The sequence below is a fragment of the Hylobates moloch genome, unplaced genomic scaffold, assembly GCF_009828535.3.
Source record: "Hylobates moloch isolate HMO894 unplaced genomic scaffold, HMol_V3 SCAFFOLD_14, whole genome shotgun sequence".
NCBI classification, from domain to species: domain Eukaryota; kingdom Metazoa; phylum Chordata; class Mammalia; order Primates; family Hylobatidae; genus Hylobates; species Hylobates moloch.
Window position 1 is genome coordinate 52,113,343 of NW_026652289.1, and position 18,051 is coordinate 52,131,393.

The 18,051-nt window shown below is 37.8% G+C and overlaps 1 protein-coding gene across 7 annotated transcripts in view; it reads left to right on the forward strand.

Moving 5' to 3' along the window:
* SCAPER (S-phase cyclin A associated protein in the ER) overlaps nt 1-18,051 on the forward strand; it is a 591,234-nt gene that overhangs the window by 335,980 nt on the left and 237,203 nt on the right. For all 7 annotated transcript variants that reach the window (XM_058428046.1, XM_032176146.2, XM_058428043.1 and 4 more), the window contains one exon: nt 8,978-9,104. In XM_058428046.1, coding sequence (XP_058284029.1) covers nt 8,978-9,104 — 127 coding nt within the window. The remainder of the gene's footprint in view (nt 1-8,977; nt 9,105-18,051) is intronic.

An 18,051-nucleotide genomic window follows, 5' to 3' on the forward strand; every position in this document is an offset into this window, starting at 1 on the left:
ACCGAGGCTTCTGCAATCTTCCCGTAGTTCTCAAAACTTGGCTTTCAGCTCCATCAGCTCCTTTAAGCCCTTCTCTGCATTGGTTATCTTAGTTATACATTCATCTGTTTTTTTTTCAAAGTTTTTAATTTCTTTGCCATTCGTTTGATTTTCCTCCCGTAGCTCGGAGTAGCTTGATCGTCTGAAGCCTTCTTCTCTCAACTTGTCAAAGTCATTCTCCATCCAGCTTTGTTCCGTTGCTGGTGAGGAACCGCGTTCCTTTGGAGGAGGAGAGGTGCTCTGCTTTTTAGAATTTCCATTTTTCTGCTCTGTTTTTTCCCCATCTTTGTGGTTTTATCTGCTTTTGTCTTTGATAATGGTGATGTACAGATGGGTTTTTGGTGTGGGTGTCCTTTCTGTTTGTTAGTTTTCCTTCTACCAGACAGGACCCTCAGCTGTAGATCTGTTGGAGTTTGCTAGAGGTCCACTCCAGACCCTGTTTTGCTTGGTGTCAGCAGCGGTGGCTGCAGTAGAGCGGATTTTCGTGGACCGCAAATTCAGCTGTCTATTTGTTCCTCTGGAAGTTTTGTCGCAGAGGAGTACCTGGCCGAGTGAGGTGTCAGTCTGTTCCTACTGGGGGGTGCCTCCCAGTTAGGCTGCTCGGGGGTCAGGGACCCACTTTAGGAGGCAGTCTGCCGGTTCTCAGATCTCTAGCTGCGTGTTGGGAGAACCACTACTCTCTTCAAAGCTGTCAGACAGGGACATTTAAGACTGCAGAGGTTCCTGCTGTCTTTTTGTTTGTCTGTGCCCTGCCCCCCAGAGGTGGAGCCTACAGAGGCAGGCGGCCCCCTGGAGTTGCGGTGGGTTCCACCCAGTTCGAGCTTCCTGGCTGCTTTGTTTACCTAAGCAAGCCTGGGCAATGGCAGGCGCCCCTCCCCCAGCCTCGCTGCCGCCTTGCAGTTTGATCTCAGACTGCTGTGCTAGCAATCAGCAAGACTCTGTGGGCGTAGGACCCTCCAAGCCAGGTGCGGGACACAATCTCCTCGTGTGCCGTTTTCCAAGCCTGTATTAGGGTGGGAGTGACCCAATTTTCCAGGTGCCATCTGTTACCCCTTTCTATGACTAGGAAAGGTAACTCCCTGACCCCTTGCACTTCCCGAGTGAGGCAATGCCTCGCCTTGCTTCGGCTCGTGCAGGGTGCGCTGCACCGACTGTCCTGCACCCACTGTTTGGCACTCCCTAGAGAGATGAACCCGGTACCTCAGATGGGAATGCAGAAATCACCTGTCTTCTGCGTCGCTCACACTGGGAGCTGTAGACTGGAGCTGTGCCTATTCAGCCATCTTGGCTCCCAGATCTTTTTGAGGGTTTTTATCATGAATGAATGTTGAATTTTATCAAACGCTTTTTCAGGCCAGGCACTGTGGCTCACACCTGTAATCCTGGCATGTTCGGAGGCTGTGGCTGGTGTATTGCCTAAGCTCAGGAGTTCGAGACCAGCCTGGGCAACATTGTGAAACTCCTTATCTACTAAAATACAAAAAATTAGCCAGGCATGGTGTGAGCACGTAGTTCCAGCTAGTCAGGAGGCTGAGGCACAAGAATGGCTTGAACTTGGGAGTCAGAGGTTGCAGTGAGCTGAAATCATGCCACTGCACTCCAGCCTGGGCAACAGAGCGAGACTCTGTCTCCAAACAAAAATAAATGCTTTTTCAGCATCAATTGAAATGATTATATCGTTTTTGTCCTTCATTCTGTTGATATGATGTATCACATTGTTTGCTTTGCATATGTTGAACCATCCTTGCATCCCTGGGATAAATCTCATTTGGTCACGATGAATGATCTTTTTCATGTGTTGTTGAATTCCATTCGCTTATATTTTGTTGAGGATTTTTATATCAGCGTTCATCAGGGATATTGACCTATAGTTTTCTTTTTGTACTTTGTCTGGTTTTGGTATCAGGATAATACTGACCTGCTAGAATGAGTTTGAAAATATTCCCTTCTCCTCCACTTTTTAGAATAGTTTGAGTAAGATTGATATTGCTTCTTTAAATATCTGGTTAAACTCAGCAGTGAAGCCATCAGGTCCTGGACTTTTTTTTTTTTTTTTTTTTTTTTTGCTTGGAGACTTTATTATGGCTTCAATCTCATTAGTTGTTTACTGGTCTCTTCAGATTTTGGATTTCTTCGTTGTTCAGCCTTGGTAGGTTGTATATGTGTAGGAATTTACTTATTTCTGCTAAGCTTTCCAATTTATTGACATATAGTTGCTCATGGTAGCCTCTAATGATCCTTTGAATTTCTGTGGTATTGGTTATAATGTCTCCTTTTTCATCTCTGATTTTATTTGTTTGGGTCTTTTTCTTCTTAATCTGACTAAAGGTTTGTTGATTTTGTTTATCTTTTCAAAAAACCAACTTCTCATTTCACTTATCTTTTGTATTATTTTCTTTCAATTTCATTCATTTCTGCTCTGATCTTTATAATTTCTTTTCTTCTAATTTGGGGTTTTGCTTTTCTAGTTCTTTAAGGTGTAGCTATAGGTTTTTTATTTGAAGTTTTTCTGCTTCTTTGATATAAATACTTATAGGTATAAACTTTCCTCTTAGTACTGCTTTCACTGTATCTGATAGGTCTTGTTATGTTTCCATTATAATATTTTCAAGATTTTTTTTATGTGTGGAGATGGTGTCTTGCTTTCCTGTCCAGGCTAGCCTCAAACTCCTGGCTTCAAGGTAGCCTTCTATCTTAGCCTCCCAAAGTGCTAGGATTACAGGCATGAGCCACCACACACAGCTGTTTCAAGAAAAGTACTAATTTTTTTCTCAACTTCTTCATTAACCCACTGGTCGTTCAGGACCATGTGGTTTAATTTCCATGTGTTCATATAGTTTCCAAAATTCCTCTTACTGATTTCTAGTTTTATTCTAGTTTTGTCAGAGAAGACTATTGATATAATTTCAGGTTTTTGAATTTTTTAAGACTTATTTTGTGGTCTAACACTTGGACCGTCCATGAGAATGATCCATGCGCTAAGGAGAAGAGTGTGTATTCTTCAGCCATTGGATGAAATGTTCTGTAAATATCTATTAGGTCCATTTAGTCTATGGTGTAGATTAAATCCATGTTTCTTTGTTGATATTCTGTCTGGATGATCTGTCCAGTGCTAAAAGTGGGGCACTGAAGTCTCCAGGTATTACTGTATTGGGGTCTGTCTCTCTCTTTAGTTTTAATAATATTTGCTTTACATATCTGTGTGCTCCAATATTTGGTGCGTATATATTTATAATTATTATATTGTTTTACTGAATTGACCCTTTTATTATTGTATAATGACATTCTTTGTTTCTCTTTATAGTTTTGTCTTGAAATATATCTTTTCTAAGTATAGCTACTTGTACTCTTGTTTGGTTTCCATTTTCATGTAATATATTTTTCCATCCCTTTATTTTCAGTCTGTGTGTCTTTATAGGAGAAATTTGTTTCTCGTAGGCAACAAATAGTTGGATCTTCTTGTTTTAATCCATTCGGCCATTACATGTCTTTTGATTGGAGAGCTTATTCCATTTACATCCACTTATTGATAAGTAAGGACTTATGCCATTTTGTTATTTGTTTTCTGGTTATTTTGTGGTCTTCTTTTCTTTCTTTTCTTCCTTTCTGTCTTTCTCATAGTGAAGGTGATTTTTCTTTAGCAATGTGTTTTCATTTCTTGCTTTTTATTTTTTTTTTATGAATCTGTTGTGTGGTTTTTGGTTTGAGGTTACCACAAAGCTTGCAATTGATATTTTATAACCCATTATTTTAAACCGATGGCAACTTAATACGAATTGCATAAAAAACTAAATAACAAGCAAAGGGAAAACTAATAAAAACTTTACATTTTAACTTCATCCCTCTGCTTTTTCACTTTTTGTTGTTTCTATTCATATCTTCTTGTACTGTATCTTAAAACATTGTTGTTATAGTTACTATTTTTTTTATTTTTTTGAGACAGAGTCTCGCTCTGTCGCCCAGGCTGGAGTGCAGTGGCACAGTCTCAGCTCACTGCAAGCTCCGCCTCCCAGGTTCACGCCATTCTCCTGCCTCAGCCTCCTGAGTAGCTGGGATTACAGGCACCCGCCACCATGCCCTGCTAATTTTTTGTATTTTTAGTCAAGATGGGGTTTCACTGTGTTAGCCAGGATGGTCTCAATCTCCTGTCCTTGTGATCTGCCTGCCTCGGCCTCCCAAAGATTATTTTAAATTATTTTCATCTCTTCACTAAATGTATCTGATGGAATTCTGAATTCCTTCTCTGTGTTATCTTGAATTTCTTTGAGTTTCATCAAAACAACTATTTTGAATTCTCTGCCTGAAAGGTTACTTATCTCTGTTTCTCCAGGATTGGTCCCTGGTGCCTTATTTAGTTCATTAGATGATGTCATATTGGGTGTTTGTGGGTGTCTGGGCATTGAAGAGTTAAGTATTTATTGTAGTCTTCACGGTGTAGGCTTGTTTGTACCCATCCTTCTTGGGAATGTTTTCCAGGTATCCAAAGGGACCTGGGTGTTGAAACCTAAGTTGTTGGCCACTGCAGTTATATCTGCATTTGGGGGAACCCCAAGCCCAGTAACACTATGGCTCTTATAGACTCGTAGAGGTACTGCCTTGGTGGTCTTGGATAAGATCCAGAAGAATTTGCTGGACAACCAGGCAGAAATTCTTGTTCTCTTCTGTTATTTTCTCCCAAACAAGTAGAGTCTCTCTCTCTCTGTGCTGAGCTGCTTGCAGCTGGATGAGGGTTGACATAAGGACCCCTTTAGTCCCCACCACTGGGCCTGTGCTAGGTCAGACCTGAAGCACAGATTACTGTGTCTTGCCCAAGGCGCACAGTAACCACTGCCTGGCTACCACCTTTGTTTGCTCAAGTCCCCCTAGGGCTCAGCAATCAGCAGGTGGCAAAACCCGCCAGGCTTATGTATTTCCCTTCAGTGCAGCAAGTTCTGCCTGGCCCGAGCAGGTCCAGATATGCCATCCAGGAACCAGGGCCTAGAGTCAGAAACCTTAGGAATCAACCTGGTGCTGTGTTCTACTGTGGTTGAGCTGACACCCAAACCGCAAGACAAAGTCCTTACCACTCTTCCCTCCCCTTTCCATAGTCATAGGAGTCTCTTCCTGTGGCCACCACCACCCCAGGCCTAGGGTGAGTACTGCCTGGCTACTGTCAGTGTTCACTCAAGGCCCAAGGGCTCTTCATTCAGTTTGTGGTGTATGCTGCCTGGCCTGGGCCTTCCATTCAGGACAGTGGCTCCCCTGTGGCCCAGGTCAGGTGCAGAAATACCATCCAAGAGCCAAGGCCTGGAATCAGGGACCTCAAGAACCCTCTTGTTGCTCTACCCAACTGTGGTCAAGCTGATACCTAAGCTGCAAAACAAAGTTCCCGTACTCTTCCCTTCCCTTTTCTCCAGCAGGAGGAGTCTCTCCCCATAGCCACCACAGCTGGGAATGTGCTGTATCCCATCTGAAGCCATCATGTCTCTGAGTCTCACCCAAGGCCCTCGGCGAGTGCTTCCTGGCTACCACTGCTAACTTGTGAGGGCCCAAGGAGTCTTTTGTCAGCAGATGACAAATCCTTCCAGGACTGGGTCTTTCCCTTTAAGGTAGCCCATTCCCTTTTTGCCCAGGATATGTCTAAAAATACCATCCAGGAGCTAGGGCCTGGAATGGGAGCCTCAGGATTCTGCCCAGTTATTCTGTCCTATTATGGCTGAGCTGGTTTCCAAGTTGCAAGACAAAGTCCTCTTTTTTTCTTCTTCTTCTTCTTTTTGAAACAGCGTCTTGCTTTTTCACCCGGGCTAGAGTGCAGTGGCATGATCATAGCTCACTGCAGCCTTGACTTTTGAGACTCAATTGATCCTGCCTCCTCAGCCTCCTGAGTAGGTGGGACTACAAGTGTGTGCCACCACACCCAGCTAATTTTTGTATTTTTTGCTAGAGACAGGCTTTCACCATGTTGCCCAGGCTGGTCTCGAACTTCTGGGCCCAAGCAATCTTCTTGCCTCCGCCTCCCAAAGCACTGGGATTATAGGTATGAGCCACTGTGCCTGGCACAGAGTCCTCTTTAGTCTTCCCTCCCCTCTCCTCAAGCATAGGGAAGGAGTCTGTACCAGAGTTGTGAGCTGCCTGGGGTTGAGGGAGGGGTGGTGCAAACACTCCCTTGGCTGCCCTGGCTGGTCTCATGGGTCACATTCTTCCCAAGTTCACTGGCTCCAAGCCCAGCACAACACCAGGACTTGCCCAGGAATTGCAGTTCTTGTGGCTTAAACCTCCTTTCAAGTTTATTTAGGTCCCCAGAACACTTTAACCTGCAGTAACAAGGCTTGCTGGAACTCAGGTTCCGAGTCCTAGGTTGGGCGATTCCCCACTTTCTAAGGTTGGTCTAATGCTCTCTCTGTGGGGGTCAGCTGAATTCTGTCCTGTTGCTTTCCACTGTAACAGGCTAGCACTGATTTCCAAGGCAAAGTCCCACTACCACTGTGCTTCCTGTCTCCCAAGTGCATAGACTCTCTGTGTGCACCACAGGGTGGCTGCCAGGGGAGGAGGGAGGGGTGGCATCAGCATTTCAAGACTGTCTTTCCTGCCTCTTCAGTGCCTTTTTCAGTGATATGAAGTTAAAATCAGGTACTGTGGTGATTCACACAACTTTCGGTTCTTATTAAGGTACTTTTTTATGTAGATAGTTGTTCAATTTGGTGTTCCTGTATGGAGGACATCTGTGAAGGCTTCTATTTGGCTAAATTGCTCTGCATCAGTTTTTGCTCTTTTCAAATAGGGATAATACTAATTGACAGTGTTGTTGAGAGGATTAAATAAGATCATGTACATGAAAGTATTTTGTAACCTATGAAGTTACTGGGTTTTTTTCTTTTTAGAGATGAAGGTCTCACTCTCTTGCCCGGGCTGGAGCGCAGTGTTGTAAGCTCACTGCAGTCTGGAACTCCGGAGCTTAAGCAGTCCTCGCACTTCAGCCTCCTGAGTAGCTAGGACTACAGGTGCATGCCACCATTGCCAGCTAATTATTTCTTATTTTTTGTAGAAACTGGGTCTCGCTTTGTTACCCAAGCTGATCTCAGATTCCTGGCTTCAAGTGAACCTCCTGCCTTGACCTCCCAAAGTGCTAGGATTACAAACATGAACCACCATCCTTGGTCTGGATATTGTTAAAATTAATGTAAAGAAGAAGTTTTCTCTGTAGGACACGAATTTATTAAATATCTAATGAGTGTACTTATGTAAAAGTAGCATGTTACATGATAAGGATAAAGCAGTGAGCAGATAGACGAGCACCTCTCTCATGAAGTTAATACTCTGCTTCTGCACTGTTCAATACAATAGCTTCTAGCCACCATGTTGGACAGTACAAATACAGAACATTTCTATCACTTCAGGAAATTCCCTTGTAAAGCTTTGCATAGGAGAAGCACACATTAAACAGTTAGTTCAATAAGTATTTTTAATTCTCTTGTGATGAGTGCTTTGAAGAAATAGTCAAATCAGAGAAAGTAATGTTTGTGCTAAGAGCTGAGGGATAAATAGTAATGTTCTAGGTAATGTGGGAGTGGAGGAAGCATTTCAGAAGGAAAAGATGAAGAACATTTGCAGAAAGACCTGAGACAGGAAGAAGAAAGAGCTTGAGATCCAGAAAGAACTCATGCATACATCCTGTGTGGTGAAGTTAGTCCTGTCTAGAAGGAATGACTGTAATAAGAGGAACAAAGAAGAAGATGAGTGAAATGCAGATAAGCTTGTAGATTTTATGGCCGAAAGTGAAAATTTTCTTGTTCCAATAACTTCTGTTTTCTCTTCGAAATGTAGGATCATCTTATGAAAGCAAGAGAGAGAAAGGAAAGGGTGGAGTTTTGAAGAGAGTGGGGAATGTATGAAGCAAACCTTTGTGGATAGTGGGAGAATGAACACCCTAGAGAGATTTAGTAAGATCTTGAATCAGTAGCCCTACCAGTATTTTGCATGGTCTGACTCCCCCCACCCCCCCCCACCCCCACCAGGTTCAGAAATGGAAAAGTCTGCCAGTTGTTTTCATTAATCCAGCTAAAGAAATTAATGCATGCAAGACATTGAGAATGGTGCCTGGCCCATAGTAAGAGCTAAACAAACATTATTACCACTGCCGGGGTTTGTCTAAGAAGAGTAAAAAACAGAGCAACAGAGAGGAAATGTAGGACATTTGCAAGAAAATGATTATAATGATGTACTGTGGAATCTACCACAGATAAAAATTTAAGGCAACGGGGATGATATATAGGGGAAAAGTGGGGAGATCTGGTTAGCATCTATTAGTGGATTCTCAAGTAAATAAGTGGAAAGCGGAGGAGGGTTGCTCCAAGAGTGAGGTACCAGGTAGGGGCCACAAAGAAGTAATGCACACAGTGATCTGAATGAAGACTCTTACAGTCTAGGTATAATGTGGTATTTTTTGGTGAAAACCAAATAAGTGTTCTGTCGTCTAAGTAAATGATATGAGCAGTAGCAGACAATCCCCAAACTGCCTGTAAACAAACATTTGGAAGTTTAACATTCTGAGAGTTTATAAAGCTAATAATATTCGAAGATTTAAATCAAAATATAAAAACCTGCTCAGGTTCTTATGCTCATTTTCTCTGCTCTCATCCTCCCACCTTCTCCCCATTCCTGATTCTGTTCTAATTTAAGAATCATACAGAAACTAAAGGCATCAATTGCTTTAGCTAATCCTGTAGATTGATAATACTATCCTCTAGTTCTGTTTTGTGCCATGAAGAGTGAATTGGTGGTCATGAATAAAAAATAACACCAGCTTTATTGGTTGTCTGTTTTTTTCTCCCCTCAGATGTTCTGTGAAGCATTTTCAAATCCAATACTGAAAGTAACTTGTGTTTCAAAATGTTTTGGGAAATGAAGTATTATAGTCTAATTCATTAATGTCATTCTTTCCTTTCATTTGGTATTAAAGGCTTCAGCGATTAGCCAAAGATCTTCTAAAACAACTACAAGTTCAAGACAGTGGTTCATGGGCAAACAATAAAGTGTCTGCTTTGGATCGGACCCTAGGAGAGATCACTAGAATACTGGAAAAAGAGGTGTGTAATGAATCTCTGGCTTTTGAACCTTAATCTTTGTGATCCTTTCTCACTATGACAGTACATAGAGCTATAAGGCAGACTCAGTATATACCTTTCTTCTGTGTTTTTTAAAGCTAGTCAATAATAGATGAATTTTTTTTTTTACTTTTGTTCTTTTCAGTTGTTTAATTGAAGCTATTTTCAGGTTTTTTTTTAATTGAAGTCCTCTTTAGGTCATGGTTTCCTCAGTCACGTTTTCCTCACACCAACAAACAAACTGAAATTATTTTGTCAGGAATCACAATAATAAAGATGTATGACTTTATGACAGAAAATAGAAAACTTTGAATTATAAAGCCTTATAAATCACAACCAGATTTCTACAAAACACCAGTATCCCCTGATTCCAACAGATTTGGCAGTTTTCTTTAATGACTTAGAATCATTAAATATCTCATTTATAGTTTAAATATTCTCAGTGATTTTTAAAGTATTTATTATTCACTATAGGAAAATGTTAAACGTACAAAGAAGAAATAAAACTTCCTGTAATAGCAACTGATAACATTTTATTATATCTTCTTCTAAACATTTTATTGGACGTTTTTACGTTATTTTATCATAAATTATCATGTCTTTAAAAACCTTTAATGGAATGAACATCACATTTTACATAATGTATAATATTTAGGTCGTTTCTAATTTTCTATTTAAAGTAATGACTATTTTCATTTATTAGCTGTAGTTTTTGGGTTTTTGTTTTGTTTTGTTTTCTGGATTTAAAGTTGTTATGTAATATTTGATATGTAGAAAAGAAATATTAATAAAAAATAATATGAATATAGTGAACAGCTATGAACTCACCACCCAATTTAGGAGTAAGATTGTTACCACTACATTTGTGTTTCCCAATATGATCCTTTCTCACTCCATTCATGATTCCTTTAAAGGGAATACTGTACAGAATTAAAGGTGTATCATTGTTTTTTAGAAATAGCTTTATTGCTTTATCACATAAATGTATTGTTAAATAATGTTACTTGGTTTTGACCTTTATAAAATATTGCACAATAGACCTACAATTATTTTTTCAGTCAAAGTTATGGTTCTAAGTTTTATTTAGCCTTATAAATATAGTTGTTTGTCATTGCTTTTCTCTGCTGTAGAGTAAGTCCTTAATTGTGTTAATACTACAATTTTTCAATCTATTCTGACAATGGACATTTCAGTGTGTGTGTGTGTGTGTGTGTGTGTGTGTGTGTGTGTGTGTGTGTGAGAGAGAGTGCACGCAAGCATGGACCAACAGTGCTGCTCAAACATTCTTGTATCAAAGTAAATAAACAAGAACTTCTTTAAAGCTGGGAGTCTCAGGCTTTCGTCTACATCGGAATTGCCTAGAGAACTTGTTAAAACACAAGATTGCTGCCCTCCACTCCTGCCCCGGATTTCTGATTAAGTAGGTTTAGGGTGGGTCTGGAGAATTTGTATTCCTAACAAGTTCCTAAGTCATATTGATGCTGCTAGTCCAAGGACCATATTTTGAGAATCACTGCTCTAGTCTAGGGCATATGCCTCAATGGTGGAATTGTGGGGTTCTCAGGCATATGAATGTCCAACTTTGCAAGATAGTGCTCAACTACATTTTGGCATCAGACAGTACAGTCGTCTGGAGGAATCGAAAGCAGCCTATTCAGTGTGGCATTGTGGCAGAGCTGTAAAGTCAGTTCTTGTGTGTAACACATCCCTTTCAGGATATCAGAGGTTCAGAAACTGGTAGTTGTCACACATTTGCTAGAATGCAGTATTTAAAGATTTAATGTGCTTTAGGAAAAATCTCTGATCTTTTAAAAAATTATTTATGTACTGATTATTTTTGTAAAGTATAGAGTACTTTGAATTAAAAGGCAATTGCTTGAAGACACTGCTACACGTATCTTATCTCATGAATATTGTTTTAGATTAAAGTAATAGAACTTTTGAGGAAAAGGCAAAATGATCTATATAAGAAAGGTATTCAGTATGAAAATTTACCTAAAGTTATTTCCTTCACAAAGGGGCAATTTACTGAAATACCACTGATTTCTTATAATTTGGGGAAGAAAAATGTTGTCTGGCTCCCAGTCTAAATGGTCTGTGTCAGGAACCTTGCCGTAAAGCTGTCCTCAGAGTATACACTGCAGGACCACCTAAGAGTTTAGACTTACCTACAATAAGATCCTTTTGCTACTTTTATAACTAAAATCCTTTTTACCTAGCCAAGACACACTCACTTTATGAAGACTTCTGTAGAGTAATACTGACATTTCAGTGTAATTCAGCTGATGATATTTATGATTTCAGTCTAGGAATTGTAAATAGCCATTCCTTTTTGTTTGGAAAACTGCCTGGAGTAACAAACTCATTAGAGCCAAAGCCAGGTACCCAGTGAAGGATATATGAAGATAGTCTAGAAGTGACAAGGTAGGATGGTAGAACTTGGGCAAGTGTAAGCACTAATGGAGGAATGGTGAGAGATGAATCTTGAGGTCTATTTTTGCTTAATTTAGACCTCAAAACATGGATGCTTTCTACTATTGCTTGACACAGTGCTTCTTTAGATAATTTTTCTAAAGTTCTGAGAACTATTTTAGACCTAACGGGTTAAACTTGTGATGTATAGTAACGCTCTTATCATGGAAGGGGTCAGGAAACTGAGGAGACCTGGGTTTTGTAATACTTACTATGCATTTCAGGTTCCTTCTGGTTTTTTGGGTTTTCTGATTTCATTCAGAAATTAAAAGTGTGTAAGCTTTTTTTATGTGTTATGCTTTAAAAAAATCTTAAGCCACTTCTGTTTACTAACATACTTTGGTCTAGGGTACTGGTACCACTCTCCCAACAAAAACATCTGAAAATGCTGGGTGGGGAAGAAATCAGTTTTCTTAAAAGCATCAAATAGCTAAGAAGAAATTAAGGAATTCCCAGTCCAAAGAAAAAGCAAGAATTTAGAAAGTTGTGCTTATAACTTAATTGCCCCTAAAAGCATGTGCCAGATTGGCAAATGTGGGTTGTGGTTTATAAACGTCATCATGTAAGGTGATTAAAGTAAAAGTATAAGGGCTGCCTAGGTATGAGGTCTAATAGGAGATTTTTCCGATTTTCCTTTCATAAAGATAAGACCATGTTAACCTACTCCATCACATAATCATGAACCTTCTCATCCCACCCTCAGGACTATGAAGAAAGCACCTTTGGCACAATGCAGAATTTATACCCATAGTCCAACCCCTGGCATAGATTTGCTGCTCAAATTCACATCACCCGTATTATTTCAGATGGTGAATTGAGTTTAAAGTTGTCCTATATTGATTTGTGGTGTCTTTAGGAATCAAGCAGAAGAGAATACAAATCCTCATTGGAAGAAGACACCTTCATTCTATGCCTCAGATAGTTTCTGTTAAACAATTTTACAAGGACAAGTAGCCATAGTGAAAAGATAAGCCCGAAAGTAAGTAAGTCCTGATGAGTAAGCAGAAACTAGAACTGCAAGGCTATGTTATTACTAGTCACAGATTATAAAACTATGCTTGCTATCTTCTGAGGAAATAAAAGGTAAGCTTGAAAATTTCTATAGGAATGGACTTAGCAATAGTGACAGGTAATTCAGAACTGTCCTTCCACTGATGACAATAAAGCTAGATAAAATATGAAATAAAACTGAACTGCAAGCAGAGTAGTGAATAATTCCTGGGCCAAGATCCAGAAATTTGGCATTTTGGGACTAGGTACCATTGATGATCCAAAAGAAGTGGACATGAGTTTGATTAGTACTTTTGAGATTGTTTGCAGGACTGGTGAGAAAAAAAAAATGTTGGCATCTAGGACAATCAATGGTAGGGACTATGGCAAAAAAAAACTCATGTTTTGGTTTGGGATCTTAAAGGACTGTACAAGGAAAAAGAGTAGACAGGAAGTACACCAGTCATTACACAGACAGCTCAGTTTCAAATCATGTTAGGTGGCTGGGAAAATCCAAATCACTGAAAAAAGATTAAAATGATCCTAAATTGCTAATACCCCAGGTGGCTAACAGAAGCAATTGGAAAATTTATTTTAGAGAAAGATAATAGCAACCTAAGTCTCAAATTATCTCAACAAAATAAATTTCAAATGCAGTGTTTGGCACAGTAAGGTAATTAAGCATACAAAGGGACAAGACAAAAGACAACATGCATAAAAACCAATAGAAACAGACCTACAGATGCTCCAGAACTATGCTTACGATTATCGAAGATATAAATATTAATTATTTTTAAAGATGTATAGCATATTTGAGAAAAAATCAGAATTTGAGAACTGAACATTTTAGTAATAAAAATTACAAAAATTATAGATGAGGTAACAGTAGAATAAACCAAGCACTGGAAGATAGATCATAAGAAAGAATCCAGACTGAGCATGGAGAGAAAAAGATATGGAAAATGAAAAGAAGAGTATAAAAAGGATATAATATATGGTGAAAATGTCTAATTTATGTATAATTAGAGCTCCAAAAGGAGAAGAGAGAAGTATTTGAAGTGATAATCATGTAGAACTTTCCAAAACTTACAAATCAATTTACAGATTCAAGAAGCCCAATGATGCCCAACCAGGGTAAATGAAAAGAAATCCACGTTCACAAACGTCACAGTGAAATTAAAGAAAGTAAAATTATAAACCAATCTCATTCATAAATGTGGATTCAGAATTCCTAAACAAAATTTTAGCAAACTGAATCATGCAATATCTAATAAGGATAATATATCACAACAAAGTTGGATTTATTCAAGATATTTAAGTTTGCTTTAACATTGGAAAATTATGATCTATCATATTAACAGAAGAAAAGAAAAAATATCATCTCAAAAGACACAGTGAAAGCGTTTGGTAAGTTCAGCATCAATTAATGATAAAGATTCATAGTAAACCAGGAATAGAATGGAATTTCCTTAATCTGACAAATTGAATCTACCAAAAAAATTATAGCAAAATAATATTTACTGGTGAAATGTTGAAAATTTTCCCTTCGAAATTGTGTACAAAAAAAAATATCTGCTGTCAACACATCTGCTTAAAATGGGGGTTCTAACTAGTGGAAAAATAAATAAATAAAAGTTGTAAGATTTGAGAGAAAAAGTGAAATAGTCATTGTTAGCAAATGATATGTTATATATAGAAAATTTAAAATAATTTACAGGTAAATATTAGCACAAATAAGTTAGATTATCAAGGGTACTAGACAATGGGCAGTATATAGAAATCAATTATATTTATATATTATCAAAATATTAAATATCTAGGAGTAAATCTATAATGTTTATGGATTGGAAAACTCACTATAGTATATTTTTCTTTTCTGCCCAAACTTATTTGTAGATTCAGTGAAATCTCATTTAAAAGTCCAACACTTTATTCTTTGGAAATTCTAAAACACTATTTAGAATTTCTAAAGAACAATATGTAGACGCAGATTCTAAAATATGGAATTTCAAAGATCCAATGAAACAGTTTGCAAAACCCTGTTGAAAAAGAACAATACGACCAGCACTTTGCGAGGCTGAGGTGGGTGGATCACTTGATGACAGGAGTTCAAGACCAGCCTGGCCAACATGGCGAAACCCCGTCTCTACTAAAAATAAAAAAAATTAGCCAGGTGTGGTGGTGGGCACCTGTAATCACAGCTACTTGGGAGTCTGAGACAGGAGAATCACTCAAACTCAGGAGTCAGAAGTTGCAGTGAGCCAAGATCGCACCACTGCACTCCAGCCTGGGCGAGAGTGAGACTTGTGGCTCAGGGAGAAGAAACAATATGGGAAGATTTGCTCTACCAAGTATAAACACTTTTTATAAAGCCACAGTAATTAGGATAGTGTTCTATTGGAGATAAGACGGAGAAAAAGAAGAATGGAACATAATTGAATTCATAAACAGTCCCATTTGTATGTATATATATATGCTTGATCTGTGACATATGAGGTACTTGTCTCTGCACATATGGAAAAAGGAAGCACCACAAAACATTGTAGGAAAGTATGCTCTATTTAGTGAATAAAGGCTATAATGATTGAATATCCTTGTTTTTTAAAAAATGTTACTTCTATCTCACATCATAAACAAAAAATTGATTCCAGATCTAAATATGAAAAGAAAAAACTAATTTTTAGAAGATAATATAGACTAATCTCTTCTTTACCTCGGAGTTTTACCTGGACAAGAAAATGACACAAAAGAAATTAACAATAAAGGGAAACTTGATAAATTGGGCTGCACTGAAAATAAGAACTTTTGTTCATCAAAAGACACCAGGAAGAGAGTAACAAGATAAGCAATAGAAGGGAAGAATATTTTACATATATATAATCAACAAAAGACTGGCATCCAGAGTATATAAGGAATTCCTACAAATTAATGAGATGCAAAAACAAACTAAACCAGTAGGATAATGGTCAAGAGGATAGGAATTCTGAAAGAAATCCAAATAGCTAAAAAATAAATGTGAAGATAGTCAACCTCTTTAATAATCAGGACAATTCAAATTAAAAATTGAATGTGATAATGTGATTCACTCATCAGAATGACAAAAATTAGATTGAAAATACCAAGTATTGGCAAAGAACTAGAGCAATGGGAACATACAATGTTCGTGATAACATAAGTTGAGCCTACCATGTAGCAAACAGTCTACTGTTGTCTACTAAATTTGTAGACGTGTATCATATTTCACTTTTAGGTATATACTCTATGGAAAGCAATGCATATATCCACCAGGCAAGATATACACAAATGTTCAATGGCAGCATTGTTTATAATCACCACATATGGAAAATAGTGCAAGAATACATCAACAGCTGGAGATACAAATTATGGTATGTTCATATAATGGACTATTATTCAACATAAAAATGAATGAACTACATCTGTGGATAACAATATGGATGTATCTCACAAACTCTTTTTAGTGAAACAAGTCACCAAAAAATATATATACTGTTACAATTCCAGTCATATAAAGTTCAAGAAAAGACAAAAGGACTTATATTGTTTTGGAATATACACATAGGCGGTAAAACTATAAATAAAATAGAAAAAGAAATTTCCTAAAAATCAGGATCGTGATTGTTCAGAGAGAAGGGTGAGATGTGTGATCAGAAAGAGTCATATAGATAGCTTCTTCAGTGGCTTCTTCTAGTTTTCTTTTTCTTGACTGGATACTGGTTACACAGTGTTCAAATTAAAATTATTATTTAATTTGTACATACATGTTTGCTAATTTTTCTGACTTTTCTGTATGTTTATGTTTAATAATAAAAATAAATTTTAGAATTTAAGGTAAATTGCTCCAAATAAAAGAATTTTTTATTGAAGAAATGTTCAATTATTTCAAAATTGAAGAAATTTTTTTTTTAAGAAATGTTCAATTATTTCAAAAAAGAGTTTAAAAAATACTCTTATATATGCAAAAGCATTTTCCTTATTCTTACCATTGTATTAAATTTGGTCCAAGTGAATGTGATCTGTTTTTGCATTGACTTTTCTCATTACTTTGTGATGATAAGCATTACATTTAAGTTTGGATAGTAACAGCATCCCAGAAGCTTTTCTGTGGTTTATCAGTAACATGAGACATGTGTATGCTGTTACTATAAGTAAACAGTTTAAGCAGATGGATTGGACATGGAGTTTGTCCAATTGCCTTTCCTGACTTTATAGAATCCTGCCAAATTTAAATAGAGATTCAGCTGTGATTCTTTCGAATCTGAGTAAGCAAACCACATAGCTGGCAGCATTGATGATTTGAAGTGAATTGAGATATGTGAAATCACAATTTACATTATAATACCTATAGCAAACCATGCCATGCTTTGGTATTTTCAAAACTTACCTTGTAAAATTCCATTCACAGATACCTGTATAAGGTAGAAAGGTAGAAACTCTTCCCTACCATTTTCCTCTTTTTGCCAACTGTTGTGACTATGTAACACATGCCTAGGCTCAGAGAGAGAAATCAGTAAGCCTTAAGAGCTTTTTCAACCTAATCTTATTCAGAAAACTGTGTTCAGATCCTGCTAGACACTGCCCATCTTCCAAACCCCATTGTTCTGCTTCTCTTATTTTCAGCTGGAATTCTTCAGCTGAAGAAATGGAAAGCATTCAATACTAGGCATCTCTTTTGATCCCTTCACTATGTTCTTAGCTTACATAGTTGTTTCCTCGTTGCAGCTGATACATAACTGAATATAGCTGGTATGACACTCATATTTTGTCAGAAGGTGACAAGTGTATAGCCCAAAGTAAAATGAAGATGTTTTTCAGACGTTTTTCAGCTAGCTTCCCTTGGAAGACTACTATAAAGAAAAATTGAATTGTTATTTCATGAATATGACAGATTTAACTTATAAATGGTTTGTATTTTTTAAAAAGAAACAACAGAAGCAGGTGTTGAGAGAAGGAGAATTTACTGGAAAGGGGCATAAGGAAATTTCTAGGGTGATTAAAAAGTGTTCTGTATTTTGTTTTGGGTGGTGCTTAGATAGTTGTGAGCAGTAGTCAAACGTCATCAAACTGAGTGTATAAGCATTCCTTTTTCTCCACAACCTCACCAGCATCTGTTATTTTTTGACATTTTAATCATAGCCATTCTGACTGTGTGAGATGATATCTTATTGTGGTTTTGATTTGCATTTCTCTAATGATCAGTGATGTGGAACTTTTTAAAAAATGATTGTTGGCTGCCTGTATGTCTTCTTTAGAAAAGTGTCTGTTCTTGTCCTTTGCCCACTTTTTAATGGGGTTATTGGTTTTTATCTTGTAAATTTAAGTTCCTTATAAAAAAAAAGTTCCTTATAGATGCCAGGTATTAGGCCTTTGTTGGATGCATAGTTTGCAAAAGTTTTCTCCCATTCTGTAGGTTATCTGTTTACTCTCTTGATAGTTTCTTTTTCTGTGC